The 18090-nt window shown below is 44.8% G+C and overlaps 2 protein-coding genes across 2 annotated transcripts in view; both read right to left on the bottom strand.

Annotated features, from left to right (window-relative positions):
• LOC143767067 (uncharacterized) overlaps positions 1–942 on the bottom strand; it is a 96307-nt gene extending 95365 nt beyond the window's left edge. Inside the window, exon 1 of the mRNA XM_077255089.1 lies at positions 919–942. Within this exon, the coding sequence (XP_077111204.1) occupies positions 919–942 (24 nt within the window). The remainder of the gene's footprint in view (positions 1–918) is intronic.
• LOC143767631 (uncharacterized) overlaps positions 1–18090 on the bottom strand; it is an 850082-nt gene that overhangs the window by 808492 nt on the left and 23500 nt on the right. The gene's annotated exons all lie outside the window — the stretch shown is intronic.

The raw sequence follows: 18090 nt of genomic DNA, 5'->3' as shown, positions 1-18090 counted from the left end.
TTAACTTGGGGAGCCTAGTTAATGATAAACTTACCTGGAGCAGCCAGTGCCAGGCAGCAGCTGCCAAGGCAAACAGGATCATGGGGTGCATTAAAAGAGGTCTGGATACACATGATGAGAGCATTATACTGCCTCTGTACAAATCCCTAGTTAGACCGCACATGGAGTACTGTGTCCAGTTTTGGGCACCGGTGCTCAGGAAGGATATAATGGAACTAGAGAGAGTACAAAGGAGGGCAACAAAATTAATAAAGGGGATGGGAGAACTACAATACCCAGATAGATTAGCGAAATTAGGATTATTTAGTCTAGAAAAAAGACGACTGAGGGGCGATCTAATAACCATGTATAAGTATATAAGGGGACAATACAAATATCTCGCTGAGGATCTGTTTATACCAAGGAAGGTGACAGGCTCCAGGGGGCATTCTTTGCGTCTGGGGGAGAGAAGGTTTTTCCACCAACATAGAAGAGGATTCTTTACTGTTAGGGCAGTGAGAATCTGGAATTGCTTGCCTGAGGAGGTGGTGATGGCGAACTCAGTCGAGGGGTTCAAGAGAGGCCTGGATGTCTTCCTGGAACAGAACAATATTGTATCATACAATTATTAGGTTCTGTAGAAGGACGTAGATCTGGGGATTTATTATGATGGAATATAGGCTGAACTGGATGGACAAATGTCTTTTTTCGGCCTTACTAACTATGTTACTATGCTATAGCGAAATGAGGTGGGGGCCCCTGGACGGAAAAATGACTCAGTGGGATCAAGGAGTGTACTCCCATATAATTACCTGGATGCTGCAGCGAATCCTGTGTGCGTCCACGAGCAGTGGTGAGCGACCGAAGTTGAGGAGGGTAAGCGCTGTGTACGTGGCGTGCTCTTCTGGTTTAAGAAGAGCAGGGTGCCGGAAGACTCACTGTCACGTGATCAGATCTCGTCATCGCGAACACGTGATGGAGTAGTGTCCTCCTCTGTGAAGAGGATGTGTTGATGTGACGAGACCCAGAGATCAGAGCAGGCCCAATAAAAGGAGGGTTATATATAACCAAGAAAGGAGTGTCATTGCTTGCTGCTGTTATAAAGTGATCAATAATATAACAGTGTGTCCTACAGGTTATTAACATATGAATGGGTGTGGACTGCTTTTTTGATTGGCATTGTAGATGTTAAAGCCCTGCAAATGTAAAAGAATAGCCAAAGTATGAAAATATTAGAGGAGTTGTGAACTTACACTATACCATAGATAGTAGAGGGGTGCACAGTAGAAGACAGGTAGAAGACAGTAGGAGAGGTCAATGATTCTACAAGGAATAAAAAGGAAACTGAGTTATTATAAATATGCTATACCAATGGAGAACAGACATATTAAATTGTCATAATATTACAATCACAAAAATGGTCCATAGTTGTCAAACATGAGAAACTAAAGACCATAAGGAATATCCAAAACATGGTGTGTCCAATCCTGAATAAAAAAGAGTCAAGTGTAACCAAAATTTAGCCCACGTTACCAAGAGGACAGTCCTCACAGGAAGCTCGAGGTATCATAATCGCTATTGAGTCCTTTGGGTTCCAAGGTCTGTAGCGTAAAAATCCAGTAGGGTTCCCTTTTCTTTAAAATCTTATCCCTATTCTGGCCCCTTCTACATGGATCAATCTGCTCTATTACCTGGAATTTTAAGTGTGCAATGCTATGCCCCATCTTTTGAAAATGGTAAGGGAGAGGTAGATCGATTCTATTGCACCTGATATTTGACTTGTGCTGTGATATCCTATCCCTAACAGCCTGCGTGCTTTCCCCCACATATACAAGGCCACATGGGCATTTTACGGCATAAACCACATATGATGATTCGCAATTAAAAAAGCCTCTTTTTGGAATGCTCTGGCCTGTGTGGGGAAGAAAGATGAGATGGCCCTTTTGTATGTTGTTGTATTGCAGGCAATTTAAACAGGGGAATGTGCCCCATTACTGAGTCTGCAGAAACATTTGTCTGGGTAACAGCATATTAGATCCCACATCTGCCCTGACCAATTTATCCTTTAAGAAGGTGGGGCGGTGATAACATGGCAAAAAGGGCTGTTGGAATTCCGGTATATTTACATAGCTTTGGCCAAAAATACATCAATGTCTCCTGGTAATGGCATGAACCCTATTGGGTATTCCTTGGCGATAAACTTATTTTCCATTTCTCCCAATCTCTCTTTTGTGTGTTCATTGGTTACAATTCTATCAACTCTGAAATTGTGATTTTGGTATCGATTTTTTTACCGCAAGGGAATGGAAACTGGAGTAGTAGTAGTAGTCTGTTTCGGTCCGTTTAATTGGTTTAAATGTCAATGGAGAGATGACCCTCTCCATTCTTACAAACAAGGGTATCTAGAAAACTGATGTTATCCGTATTGTACATCAGTGTAAATTTGAGTTCTGGCCAAATGTTATTCATGTATTTGTCAAAGGTAAGTAAAGTTTCAACAGGCCCATTCCAAATACAAAAAATATTGTCTATGTATCTACGCCATGAAATGGAATGTTGTAGGAATAAAGAGCAGGTATAGATAAGATCTTCTTCAAAGTCTGCCATGTATGCTACTGAATAAGGGGGTGCTACATGAGACCCCATCACGGTGCCCTGTAGCTGGACATAAAAGGTGTCCTGAAACATGAAGTAGTTCTCCTTGAGAACCAAGTTTAATAGATCCAAACAGAAGTGTCTGATTTGGGAGTCAAGCCCAGCTTCAGTGAGCAATCTGTCTGTAGCCCTTAAGCCCCTGTCATGGGTAATGAATGTATACAAGCTACTGACATCCCGAGTGGCCAGAAATGATGAAGGGGCAAAGGGCCCAGTGACCTGATTAGCCCTATGAATTCCCAGGTGTCAAGTAGAAAGAATTTACATTTTTTGATCAAAGGTGTCAGGATTATTTCTAGGACCATCACCAGTGGTGAAAGAATGGAATCTGAGGATGAGACTATTGGGCGTCTCGGGGGTTTATGTAGCATTTTGTGAATTTTAGGCAGGATGTAGAAGACAGGTATGATGGGATCTGATTTAGAGAGAAAATACTTAAGTTATTTTTATCAATAGTGCCTCTCTGTATGTGGTCATCCAAGATCGCATTAATTTTAACGGCTATGGAATTCGTGGGATAGCGAGGGACCAACTTGTAGACTTGAGTATTACTACGTTGTCTCAGAATTTCCTCCACATAATCCTTATTATCCATTATGACAATGGCACCGCCTTTATCTGCCGGTTTAACAACCAGCGATTTGTCTGATGATAATTGTTCAAGAGCTGCCCTTTCGGCTACGGGTAGATTAGGATGGAAGTTTAGCTTACCCTGATGTATTTCCCTGTTTAGATTAATGATATCCTTCTCTACCAGAGAGATTAAAGTTTCAATGGGGGGATTATCCTTAGGGGGCATATATGAGCTTGAGTTGTGTAGGTCTAGTTGGTTTAGGGTGAGTAAAGTTGATCAAACCAAGGATGGAAAATCTGGGCTCAACGTATGTTTTGAGAAATGAGCTCGGAGGCGTAGGTTACGAAAAAAGCTTTGGAGGTCCATGTTCAACTCAAATAAATTAAACTTATATGAAGGGCAGGATGATAAACCCTTTAGTAGAAGGGACAGTTGGTTGGGATCAAGGTTTTTGGAAGAAATATTAATCACCAAATGGAGCTGCCTACCTGGGATCGTGTCAGCACGTTGGTTCTGGAGTTCCTGGTGACATTGGCCGCCCTGCTGCGTCTTCCTCTTTGTCAACCACAATTGGACCCTAAATGCGTGGTAGTAGCTAGGGTGCTTGTAGTGCCACGTCGGCTGTCTGCTGAACTGGAGGAGCTTTGAGAGGCCTGATGCCTGGAGAAGCAATTTGTGTCCCGCCATTGGTAGACCCCAGTATCTTAGCTACCAGGGGGGCAGAGGGGGCCATCAACCCGGTCCCGGTGCTCAGAGGGGGCCCACCTGGAGCTATGCCACTGTTACTGTATTGGTGCACGCAGTGCAGGGAGATTCGATCTCCCTGCTCTGCCGCCGCCGGCTATGGGGCCCCTGAGCAGGCGGGGGCCCGGTGCCAGCAGTGGGCCCCAAGCCTGTCATCACAAGGACAGCTGTATCGGCATTTAGCTGATAGAGCTGACCGCAATGATGAGGGAAGGAGCTCTGTGCTCCTTCTCCCATCACCCCCCGTCAGTGTCTGAAGTCGAGGACACTGACAGCAGACGCGATGAGTTACTGCCCGGCGCCTGGTGTCAGGAGACAAGCGGGAGCTCAGAGCAGCGCAGGAACCAGGAAGAAGAGAGGTGAGTATTTATTAATTTTTTTAAGGGGTGCTGCCTTATACTACAGAATTTGCCTATGGGGGTGCTGCCTTATACTACAGAATCTGCCTATGGGGTGTGCTGCCTTATACTACAGGATCTGCCTATGGGGGGTGCTGCCTTATACTAAAGAATCTGCCAATGGGGGGTGCTGCCTTATATTACAGAATCTGCCTATGGGGGTGCTGCCTTATACTACAGGATCTGCCTATGGGGGTTCTTCATTATACTACAGAATCTGCCTATGGGAGTCCTGCCTTATACTACAGAATCTGCCTATGGGGGGTGCTGCCTTATACTACAGGATCTGGCTATGGGGGTTGCTGCCTTATACTACAGGATCTGCCTATGGGGGGTCTGCCTAATACTACAGGGTCTGCCTATGGGGGTCTAATACTACAGAATCTGCCTATGGGGGGTGCTGCCTTATACTACAGGATTTGTCTATGGGTGGTCTGCCTAATACTATAGGGCCTGCCTATGGGGGTCTGCCTAATATTACAGAATCTGCCTATGGGGGGTCTGCCTAATACTGCAGGGTCTGCCTATGGGTGGTCTGCCTAATATTACAGGGTCTGCCAATGGGGGTCTGCCTAATACTACAGGATCTGCCTATGGGGGTTGCTGCCTTATACTACAGGATCTGCCTATGGGGTGCTGCCTTATACTACAGGATCTGCCTATGGGGGTCTGCCTAATACTACAGAATCTGCCTATGGGGGGGTCTGCCTAATACTACAGGATCTGCCTATAGGGGGTGCTGCCTTATACTACAGAATCTGCATATCGGAGGTGCTGCCTTATACTACAGAATCTGCCTATGGGGGTGCTGCCTTATACTACAGGATCTGCCTATTGGGGGTGCTGCCTTATATTACAGAATCTGCCTATGGGGGTGCTGCCTTATACTACAGGATCTGCCTATGGGGGTGCTTCCTTATACTACAGAATCTGCCTATGGGGGTCCTGCCTTATACTACAGAATCTGCCTATGGGGGGTGCTGCCTTATACGACAGGATCTGGCTATGGGGGTTGCTGCCTTATACTACAGGATCTGCCTATAGGGGGTCTGCCTAATACTACAGGGTCTGCCTATGGGGTCTAATACTACAGAATCTGCCTATGGGGGTGCTGACTTATACTACAGGATCTACCTATGGGTGGTCTGCCTAATACTACAGGGCCTGCCTATGGGGGTCTGCCTAATATTACAGAATCTGATGGGAGGTCTGCCTAATACTGCAGGGTCTGCCTATGGGTGGTCTGCCTAATACTACAGGGTCTGCCAATGGGGGTCTGCCTAATACTACAGGATCTGCCTATGGGAAGTCTGCCTAATACTACAGGATCTGCCTATGGGGGGTGCTGCCTTATACTACAGGATCTGCCTATGGGGGTGCTGCCTTATGCTACAGGATCTGCCTATGGGGGTGCTGCCTTATACTACAGAATCTGCCTATGGGGGTTCTGCCTTATACTTCAGGATCTGCCTATGGGGGGTGCTGCCTTATACTACAGGATCTGCCTATGGGGGGTCTGCCTAATACTACAGGATCTGCCTATGGGGGTGCTGCCTTATACTACAGAATCTGCATATGGGAGGTGCTGTCTTATACTACAGAATCTGCCTATGGGGGGTGCTGCCTTATACTACAGAATCTGCCTATGGGGATGCTGCCTTATACTACAGGATCTGCCTATGGGGGTGCTGCCTTATACTACAGGATCTGCCTATGGGGGGTCTGCCTAATACTACAGGATCTGCCTATGGGGGTCTGTCTAATACTACAGGGTCTGCCTATGGGGGGTCTGCCTAATACTACAGGGTCTGCCTATGGAGGGAGGTCTGCCTAATACTACAGAGTCTTCCTATGGGGTCTGCCTAATACTACAGGGTCTGCCTTATACTACTGAGTCTGCCTATGGGGGGTCTGCCTTATACTACAGGGGCTGCCTATGGGGGTCTGCCTAATACTACAGGGTCTGTCTATGGGGGGCCTGCCTTATACTACAGGGTCTGCCTATGGGGAGGGTCTGCCTAATACTACAGGGTCTGCCTATGGGGGGGTCTGCCTAATACTACAGGGTCTGCCTATAGGGGTGCTGCTTTATACTACAGGGTCTGCCTGTGGGGTGCTACCTTATACTTAAGGGTCTGCCTATGGGTGCTGCCTTGTGTTGTAGAGTCTGCCTATGGGGGTGCATTATACAATATAGAGTAGGCCTATGGGGAGTGCATTATACTATATTGATATTGAGGACTATCTGGTACATTATACTATATTGAGGACTATCTGGTGCATTACACTATATGGAGGCTATCTAGAGGGGCATCATACAGTGTGGGGATTAAAGTGTTGGAGCCATCAAATAGTTTGGAGGCTACTAAGGGGTCAGTATACTGTGTATAAGAGAGCATCATACTGTGTATAGGGGAGCTGTACAGGGGGCAGACTATGGACATTATTAAATGTAAAGTGGGCACTTATTGTTATGGGGGAACTCAGGTTACTGTGACTATCAAAGGGGCACACAGGGCATTATTACTTTTTAGGGGGCAAAATATGGGCACTGTTTTCTAGGGCACTTGCACTCGGCATTACTATATTATAGAGGGGTGCTTTAGAATTTAGAGGGCACAGAGAACCACACAGCAGGTGCAGTAATAGGGACACATATGGCAGCAGCGGCTCAGTATTTGGGTCTCAGGTGCAGTAATAGGGACACATAGGGCAGCAGCAGCTCAGTGTTGGGGTATCAGGGGCAGTAATAGGGACACATACGGCAGCAGCGGCTCATTATTGGGGTATCAGCAGGATGAGGAGTTTGTGCAGGTTGGGAATAGATGGTGATGGGGCTGGAATGTAAGAAGTGAAACGTGTCTTTGTTGTATTCTCTGCAGCCGAGTCGTTGCCAGAAGAAGTTGTCATGTCGGTCTGGGCCAGATGGAAAAGATGGGAAAAGTCACGACTCCATCAGAAAGGACATCAGTGGTAAGACATTATCTGTAAATGTGCAGTGATCTGTTATATGTTCTGTAGGGCTGGTATCTACCACTGACCATATGGTGGTAATATCCATTTTGGTCTTTATATAGAGATTATCTTCAGTAACAGGGCGGTCATCTGCTGAGGTTCTCCTCCACTATTAAGGCGCGTCACTGAGTTGTAATCAAGGTTACCTGGTTAGGGGCTCACTCAGAAGCTTCACCCCCCCGAACCAAAACTCTAGCTACGCCTCTGGAAGACCCTGTTCTGTTGGTAATCCTTCGCGTCCCTCAGAAACTTGATACTTTTTTTCTTTTACAAATCCCGTCAAAAATTGTGTAAAGTTTCCTGGTTTTTGGACAGAGGAGGACAATACGCCATCACGTGATCGCGATGACGCGATCTGATCACATGACAGTGAGTCTTTTGGCACCCTGCTCTTCTTAAACCAGAAGAGCACGCCACGTACAAAGCGCATACCCTCCTCGACTTCGGTCACTCACTACGTGCAGACGCACACAGGACTCGCTGTGGCATCCAGATAATTATATGAGAGTACACTCCTTAATCCCACTGAGTCATTTTTACGCCCATGGGCCCCCACCTCATTTCGCTATAGCATGGCAGCATTTAATATGGCCATTAACTGGACTTAGCAACAACTCTCCATTGTCCCTCTTATAATTTCAACGCTGTACTGGTTTACGCTCTCAGATTTCCCAGAGGAGCATATAACTAATGACCTCGTTTTTCAGGTGTCTTATATAATACTAGATGGTGGCCCGATTCTAACGCATCGGGTATTCTAGAATATGTATGTAGTTTATTTATGAAGTTTTCAGAATAATGCAATTTATACACAGGATTCAGCCAGCCGGGCGTGACCAATTAGCGAAGCGTGGTTCAAATTCCGTGCCAATTTGCGGGCGGACTGCACCTGTCGCTGATTGTTCGCAGCCGGGCGTGACCAATCAGTGAAGCCAGGGCCGGCTCCAGGTTTTTGAGGGCCCCGGACGAAAGAGTCTCAGTGGGCCCTCCTCTTTAACACATACCACGATTCATGATGCACAGATACAGCAGAGAAATATAGCACAGCCAAGTAGCATATAACACAGCCCACGTAGTATATAACACAGCCCATGTAGCATATAGCACAGCCACATAGTATATAACACAGCCACGTAGTATATTGCCAAGCCACATAGTATATAGCACAGCCCAGGTTTTTGAGGGCCCTGGGCGAAAGAGTCTCAGTGGGCCCTCCTCTTTAACACATACCACGATTCATGATGCACAGATACAGCAGAGAAATATAGCACAGTCAAGTAATGTATAACACAGCCCACGTAGTATATAACACAGCCCACGTAGTATATAGCACAGAAAAGTAGTATATAGCACAGCCACATAGTATATAACACAGCCACGTAGTATATTGCACAGCCCACGTAGTAAATAGCACAGACACGTAGTATATTGCCCAGCCATGTAGTATATTGCCCAGCCACGTAGTATATTGCCCATCCACGTAGTATATAGCACAGACACGTAGTATATTGCCCAGCCACATAGTATATTGCCCAGCCACATAGTATATTGCTCAGCCATGTATTATATTGCTGAGCCACGTAGTATATAGCACAGACACGTAGTATATAGCACAGACACGTAGTATATTGCCCAGCCACGTAATATATTGCACAGCCACGCAGTATATTGCACAGCCACATAGTATATAGCACAGCCACGTAGTATACAGCACAGAGACGTAGTATATAACACTGCCCGTGCAGTATATAACACAGGCCACGTAGCATAGAGTACAGCAATGTAGTATATTGCCCAGCCACGTAATATATCACAGCCCACATAGTACATAGCACAGAGATGTAGTATATAACACAGCCCACGCAGTATCTAACACAGCCTAAGTAGTATATAGCAATGTGGGCACCATATCCCTGTTAAAAAATAATTTAAATAAAAAATAGTTATATACTCACCCTCCGTCGGCCCCCTGGATCCAGCCCAGGCGTTTACCGATGCTCCTCGCGACGCTCCAGTCCCAAGAGTGCATTGCGGTCTCGCAAGATGATGACGTAGTGGTCTCGTGAGACCGCTACGTCATCATCTCGCGAGACCGTACAGCATGGACCGGTCACTGGAGCTTCCCGAGGAGCGGGAAAGGCCTGGGCTGGATCCGGGGGGGGGGGGGGGGGGGGGGCGACAGACGACGAGTATGTAATGATTTTTGATTTTTTATTATTTTTAACAGATCTTTTTACTATTGATGCTGCATAGTCAGCATCTATAGTAAAAAGTTGGTTACACAGGGTTAATAGCAGCGTTAATGAAGTGCGTTACACTGCGGCATAATGCGGTCCGTTAACGCTGCCATTAACCCTGTGTGAGCACTGACTGGAGGGGAGTATGGAGCGGGCACTGACGGCAGGGGAGTAGGGAGCGGCCATTTTGCCGCCGGACTCTGCCCGTCGCTGATTGGTCATGGCCGTTTTGCCACGACCAATCAGCAACTTGGGATTTCCGTGACAGACAAAAAGAAAGATGGAAGTGACCCTTATACAATTATATAGTAGATGTGTGCCATCACCAGAATGATATGATCCACACCACGATGTGCTGCCTTTTTGATTAATCAATATATTATTCAAATTCCCTAGGCATCTTGAAAAAATATCCTCAAAAATTTAAGAATCACTGAAAAAAGGCAGAGATGCTTACCTACCTAGGGCTCAAAACAAATGCACCATCAGGGCAATCAGTAATTATGGCAACAACACAGGTGCAGCAATACCAATAGAACAATCACTCTCAGCCTAACAAGCCATGGAGGGAGTGATTGTTTAGTATACTAGTTCACCCCAAAAATTTAGATCTAAAAGTATGGGCGTTGGTACTAGGCTTTAAGCCAGATGCTCTGCATTACCTGTGTGAATTAAGCCGCATACAGATTGGATATTTTTTGTGTGCACTAGTAATAATAATAATAATATAATTTTATTTATATAGCGCCAACATATTCCGCAGCCCTTTACAAATCATAAAGGGGATTTGTACAGACAATAGACATTACACCATAAAAAAATCAGTTCAAAATAGATACCAAGAGGAATGAGGGCGCTGCTTACAAACCATGATGAAAAAGGGGAGACACGAGAGGTGGAATATGAAACAATCACCCCCTCCATGGCTTGGTAGTCTGAGAGTGATTGTTCATTGCAGAGATAATTTTTGACAGTTCCAACTCTTGAACAGGGCACGTAAAGTTGACCATGAGAAAAGCATGGAGATTGCAAATTGATCCCTACTACTTTCAAGGACTGTCCCTGAGCCCTGTTAATGGACATTGCAAATGCAAGTCTAACTGGAAATTGGAGGCGTTTAAAATCAAAAGGCAATCAGATGGAATGAGTGGGATTCTTGGAATGAAAAGGTTCTCTCCTTTGCCATGTCCTGTCAAAATGGTTGCTTCAATTACATGTGTAAACAGGTTCTTAATCAAGAGTCTTGCTCCATTACACAGCTTTGGTGGATCTAAATTTCTCAACAGCAGAATAGGTGCTCCAGGTTTTACAAAGAGTTTATGCAGAGGAAGACCTTATGGTTCCAAGGAGTTGAGGAACTCTATTGGATAGAATAGTGCTTGATTATGGTCTATTACTGTATCCACTGACTTGTAGGTCGTGCACATACCTGGAAGGAGACTTAAAATTTGAAGATTGATCTTGTTTACACTATCATTTTTCAGAGCTAGAATAACAATTACACACAGCCAGCCAGACTTTCTGAAGTTGCATTGAATGTTTGGAAAAACCTTTTCTTTTAGCTCCTCAATTGATGTAACGATGTAGCAAAAGTTGCTTGGAAACATGAGCTGTCCAGTGGTTGAGTTTACTGATGCTTTGCCATCTCCAATAGTCAACAGCTGGCTTGAGAACAGTCTAGCAGAAACATCGGCTGTCATGTGGACCCTCATGTGGACCCTCAGCAACATTTTCTTCACTTGTCTCCAAAGGTATGATGTTTTTAGGCAGGCATTGAGATCATCTGCAGGGGTTGATCTTGGTATAACGGGTAGTGTTTGTCAAAAGTCACCTGCCAAAACAACAACTACACCTCCCATGATAGAATTGTTTTCACGCAAGTCTTGCAGGAGTCTGTCCACGGCTTCCAGAGCCCTCTTGTGTGACATCATGCATTCATCCCAAATCATGGCACTGCACTTTTGAAGCAGTAGTTTGGCCTGTCCTGATCCTTTGGCAATGTTGCAAACTGGGCTGTCATTGTGAGACAGGTTCATTGGTAGCTTGAATGTCAAATGTGCCATCCTACCACCAGTTAAAAGTGTAGCTGCAATTCCAGAAGACTGCACTGCAAGTGCAATCTTTTGTTGTTGCTGAAATTTGCTAGGAGCAAGTTGATTAAAAATGTCTTTCCTGTTCCACCTGGAGCATCTTAGGAAGTCAATCGTACTTTTGTTGGTTGCACTGAAACTTAAAATTTGGTTGTAGGCGTTTCTTTGGTCTGGTACCAACAGTGGCTCATTGGGAGAGACAAATGCTACTAATTCATGAATGTTGTAGTTTGTTTCTCTGAAAAATCTCGCTGCACATTTGGTTAGCTTCCTGATTTCTTGTTGGAGTAGGCAAGCCAAGTAGGTATAATGCTTTTCCAGACATTTCCATGCAGTGGTCCTCAAGGAGAATTAAGTTTTTGTTGAAAATGTATTTAGTGAAGGTGATATGTTGCTGAGGAGTTTCCTTTTCAACCTGCATGAGGATGTCCTCACTGAGATCAGTTTTGAACATTGTCCAAATATCAAGGGGATTTGAAATGTTACAGGTTGTGAGAAGAATAGTAAAGAAGTGTCTTAGTCGCTTTGGGGTTTGTTTGGCTGCTGTTTCACTGAAAGTCATGTTCCTGTGTGGGTCATTTTCCAGAAGTCCTCATCTTTGGCAAGCTTACCTGAGTATCTCACAAACATGGCCTCCAACAGTCTTCAAGTCAGAAAATGATGTTGGACCCTTGACAACATGAAGAAGCATGTGCATGTAGAAGCACTCTGCATATGACGGATGAATAGCGTAGATGAGACCAAGAGTATAATTTGCTTTAACCTTTGGATTGCCTTCAACATGAAGCCACTATTTCCTCCGTTCCAGTGTTTTTCTGGATGTGTTCCAAGTGTAGTATTTTGGTAGATCACAGTAGAGTATTGTTTTGCAAATGTATCTTGTTGACAAACTTAAAACAAATGCCAAGAGGGTGGTCTTAGGTGGTGTTTGAAGCTGCTGGATCAGGTTTGCTGGGTCAAAGTAAATTTTTTGTCCATGTTCCAAGTGAACACTGAGATGCATAACTGGTGGGTAGCGGACCTCGTTCACACGTTATTTGGTCAGCATTTTTACCTCAGTATTTGTAAGCTAAAACTTGGAGTAAAACAAATCAGAGATTTTAAAAAATAAAACTCATGAAATAGGCCTGGACAGAAATGATGGTACCCCTGGAAATAATGTGACAAATGGGACATGTTAAATCAAGGTGTGTCCACTAACTAGCATCACAAGTGTCTACAATCTTGGAATCAGTGAGTGGGCCTGTATATAGGGCTACAGATACTCGCTGTGCTGTTTGGTGCCATGGTGTGTATCACACTCGACATGGACCAGAGGAAGCAAAGGAAAGAGTTGTCTCAGGAGATTAGAAAGAAAATGATAGACACATGTTATAGGTAAAAGTTATAAGACCATCTCCAAGCAGCTTGATGTTCCTGTCACTACAGTTGCACATATTATTCAGAAATTTAAGATAATTATAATCTTTATATAGTGCCAACATATTCCACAGTGCTTTACAGTTTAACACTTTCAAACACAACAGTCATAAGTAACAACGTTAACAATACAATAAGTAAAGCAAAATAAAACAACCCTGCTCATGAGAGCTTACAATCTACAATGAGGTGGGGGAGATACAAAGTACAGGTGTGTATTTACAATGATGTATTTACAATGATGGTCCAGCCATCTTCAGGGGGTGGGGGATAGATGGAAGTAGTGAACGGACTACACACACACACTTATACTTAAAATGACTTTGATTAGGGAACGTGATAGGCCACGCTGAACAAATGAGTTTTGAGGGAGCGCCGAAAACTATGCAAATTGTGGATGGTCCTAATATCTTGGGGTAGAGCATTCCAGAGGATTGGCGCAGCACGGGAGAAGTCTTGGAGTTGGGAGTGGGAGGTATGGATTAGTGCAGAGGTTAGTCAAAACTAGTGTTGAGCATTCCGATACCGCAAGTATCGGGTATCGGCCGATACTTGCGGTATCGGAATTCCGATACCGAGATCCGATACTTTTGTGGTATCGGGAATCGGTATTGGATCCATATTACTGTGTAAAATAAAGAATTAAAATAAAAAATATTGATATACTCACCTCTCCGGAGGCCCCTGGACATCACCGCTGGTAACCGGCAGCCTTCTCTGCTTAAAATGAGCGCGTTTAGGGCCTTCCATGATGTCACGACTTCTGATTGGTCCCGTGCTGCTCATGTGACCGCCATGCGACCAATCACAAGCGGTGACGTCATTCTCAGGCCCTAAACTCCTCATTCTAGGAATTTAGGACCTGAGAATGACGTCACGGCTTGTGATTGGTCGCGTGGCGGTCACATGAGCGGCACGCGACCAATCAGAAGCCGTGACGTCATGGAAGGCCCTAAACGCGCTCATTTTAAGCAAAGAAGGCTGCCGGTTACCAGCGGTGTTGTCCAGGGGCCTCCGGAGAGGTGAGTATATCAATATTTTTTATTTTAATTCTTTATTTTACACATTAATATGGATCCCAGGGCCTGAAGGAGAGTTTCCTCTCCTTCAGACCCTGGGAACCATCAGGATACCTTCCGATACTTGGTGTCCCATTGACTTGTATTGGTATCGGGTATCGGTATCGGCGATATCCGATACTTTTCGGGTATCGGCCGATACTATCCGATACCAATACTTTCAAGTATCGGACGGTATCGCTCAACACTACTCAAAACTCGTTTGCAGAGCGCAGTGGTCGGTTAGACCGATAGACAGAAATGAGGGAGGAGATGTAAGGGGGTGCCGCACTGTGGAGAGTTTTGTGGGTGAGAACAAGTACTTTGAATTGAATTCTATAATGAATGGGCAGCCAGTGTAACGACTGGTCAAGAGCGGACACGTCTGAATACCGATTAGCTAGATGGACAACCCTGGATGCTGCATTAAGGATAGACAGGAGAGGGGAAAGTCGAGTAAGGGGGAGGCCAATTAATAGAGAATTGCAGGGGTCCAGGTGGGAGAGTATCAAGGCGACAGTGAAGGTTTTTATTGTTTCCATGGTGAGAAAAGGGCGGATTCTAGAGATGTTCTTTAGGTGGAAGTGGCACGAGCGGGCAAGAGATTGTATATGGGATGTGAAGGAGAGATAAGAGTCAAACATAACACCCAGACAGCGTGCCTGCTGCCGGGGTGTTATTATAGTGCCACCCACGGAGAGGGAAATGTCAGATTTAGGGAGGATAGTATATATCAGGAGCAAAAGTAGTTCAGTTTTGGAGAGGTTGAGTTTCAGATAGAGCAGACATGATGTTGGAGACTGCAGACAGACAGTCAGTGGTGTTCTGTAGTACAGCGGGGTAAGGTCAGGGGATGACATGTACAGTTGTGTGCCAAGAGCATAAAGATGGTACTGAAAGCCAAATCTGCTGATGGTCTGTACAATTGGGTCTGTGTAGAGGGAGAAGAGAAGGGGGCCAAGTACAGAGCCCAGAGGTATCCCAACAGTGAGAGGAAGAGGAGATGAAGTGGAGCCAGCAAACAGAACACTGAAGGAGTGGTCGGAAAGATAGGAAGAGAACCAGGAGAGAGCAGTGTCCTTAATGCTTAGTGACTGGAGCCTAGAGAGTAGGAGAGGGTGGTCAACAATATCAAAAGCTGCAGAAAGGTCAAGAACAATGAGCAGAGAGTGGCCACCATTACATTTTGCTGTCAGAAGGTCGTTGGTCACCTTGATGAGTGCAGTTTCTGTCGAATATAGGGGGCGGAAACCGGACTGTGAAGGGTCTAGAAGGGAATGAGTGGATAGGTAATAGGTACGGCGGGAGTAGATCAGGTGCTCCAAGAGTTTTGAGATGAAAGGGAGATTGGAGACTGGTCTGTAGTTTGTTCAGGTTGGGTCAAGTGCGGGTTTCTTTAGTAATGGAGTAAGGATAGAGTGTTTGAAGGAGGAGGAAAAAATTCCGGAGGAGAGGGAGAAATTAAAGATTTTAGTTAGACGAGTTGTTACGACTGGAGAGACTGGAGGAGATGAGAGGGAATGGGGTCAGTAGTACATGTAGTCGGATGAGGAGAAGAGAGGAGCCTGGAAACTTTTTCTGTGATGGGATCGAATGTGGAGAGTGAGCCAAGGGAAATGCACTTGGTGGCTGGGAGCGGATTTCCTGACGGATATTTTCTATTTTCTCTATAAAGTGGGAGACCTGGTCATCAGCACAAATGTCTGTGATAGGGGCTTGTGCTTTTGGCCTGAGGAGGGAGTGAAAGATGTCAAAAAGGTGCAAGTTTTCCTCCATAAGCATTCAACACACCTAGAGCATTCGGAGAAATCGGGTTTGCGATGTGAGCCAGGGCTGTTTTACTCTGTGTTTGTAGCTTCTGATGGTGAGGGGAACTACTTGGTAAGGGTGCTTCTAAGAGTGTCATTTTAGTGATCTACAGCCAGATTAGGACAGGAAAAAGAGGAGATTGGGGACAGTGATGAGTATAGGGTATCTGAAAGTCTATGAGTCCATGGGACTGTAACCAGCCTCCCTGGACATGGCCGCAGGAGAAAAATTAATTACAAATCAAAGAGACGGATAAAACAAATGATAGCAGAAGAGCCCAGAAAAACTTACAAAGTAAAGTTGAACTTCAAGCTCAAGGAACATCAGTGTCAGATCGCACCATTTGTCGTTGTATGAGCCAAAGTGGACTTCATGGGAGACGACCAAGGAGGACACCATTGTTGGAAATAAATCATAAGATAACCAGACTGGAATTTGCCAAACTACATTTGGACAAGCCACAAAGCTTCTGGGAGAATGTCATATGGATAGATGAGACAAAAATGGAACTTTTTGGCAAGGCACATCAGCTCTATGATTATGGATGGAAAAATGAAGCATATCAAGAAAAGAACACTGTTCCTACTGTGAAACATGGAGAAGGCTCTGTTATGTTATGTTATGGGACTGCTTTACTGCATCTGGCACAGGGTGTCTAGAATCTGTGCAGGGAACAATTAAATCTCAAGACTATCAAGGGATTCTAAAGAGAAATGTGCTGCCCAGTGTCAGAATGCTTGGTCTCAGTCACAGGTCATGGGTCTTGCAACATGACCCAAAACACACAGCTGAAAACACCCAAGAATGGCTAAGAGGAAAACATTGGACTATTCTGAAGTGGCCTTTTATGAGCCCTGACCTAAATCCTATTGAGCATCTTTGTATAGAGCTGAAACATGACATTTGGAAAAAGCAACCTTCAAACACGAGACAACTGTAGCAGTTTGCTCTCGAGGAGTGGGCCAAAACACCTGTCGAGAGGTGCAGAAGTCTCATTGACAGTTACAGGAATCTTTGAATGCAGTGATTGCCTCAAAAGGTTGTGCAAAAAAATATTAAGTTAAGGGTACCATCATTTCTGTCCAGGCTTATTTCATGAGTTTTATTTTTTTTAAATTCTGTGGAAGCAAGGTTGAAAAGCAATGTCTGACTTTCATTTGTTCATTTTCACAGATTTCTAATTTATGATTACTTTTGTCAGATTCAAGTTATTTATATGCCTATTGTGGGTTTTTCTGTCATTAAATGAAAGGTACCAACAATTTTGACCATGTGTGTAAATACTGAGGTAAAATACTGACCAAATACTGAACGTGTGAATGTGGCCTTATACACAGCCTCATACTGCAGCAGCACCTAATTTCTCTCATTTTCCCATCACTCCTCTCATTTTCACCTCACTCCTCTCTTCTTCTCACACGTGCACAGCAACTTCTGTTATAAGCACAGTGGTGTATTCCATGAGGCTCTTCTCTTTCCCTTGACGTCATGCCTCACAGGAGCAACTCCAATCTAGGCACGACGGATGTAGATGTGGCCTGTGCCTACCACGTACTGATAGTCAGAAGGCGGCGGCCCTAATTGTAGCTTGCAGCAGCTGGGACGTCGCAGCCGGTGAGTTTTGCAGGGTGGCTTTCGAGGTGAATGTGTCTCCGTGCGTGTGCGCTAACGACATGGTCCATGTGGACAGAGCTTTGCTTGTGAAGTGAGTGGCTATGCGGAGTGGGTGGGGCTATGTAGAGTGGGCATAGCTTGATACATACACACACATATATACACTCACCTTTATATATATATGTATATATATATATATATACATATATATATATATATATATATATATATATATATGATATATATAGCAGTCACAGAATCACCTGTATTATGGATATAAAGCAGTTACAGTAACAACTGTATACTGTATATAGACTGCTGTGTTTAGCCGGAGTATCTCCCATATAACGTATACAGCAGTCACAGTATCACCTACATAATTGTCTCTAATTCTCGTTCTCTTTACACAAGTATAAAACATATAATAATGGTGGTGTGATGCAGAGACCCTTGTTACAGATAGGGGGCGCTGCATGGTCTTCCCGGAATACGCATGGA

Source organism: Ranitomeya variabilis, chromosome 4, assembly GCF_051348905.1.
Source record: "Ranitomeya variabilis isolate aRanVar5 chromosome 4, aRanVar5.hap1, whole genome shotgun sequence".
NCBI lineage: Eukaryota > Metazoa > Chordata > Amphibia > Anura > Dendrobatidae > Ranitomeya > Ranitomeya variabilis.
The sequence above is the reverse complement of the archived record's forward strand: the minus strand, read 5'-3'. Positions and strand labels throughout refer to the sequence as shown.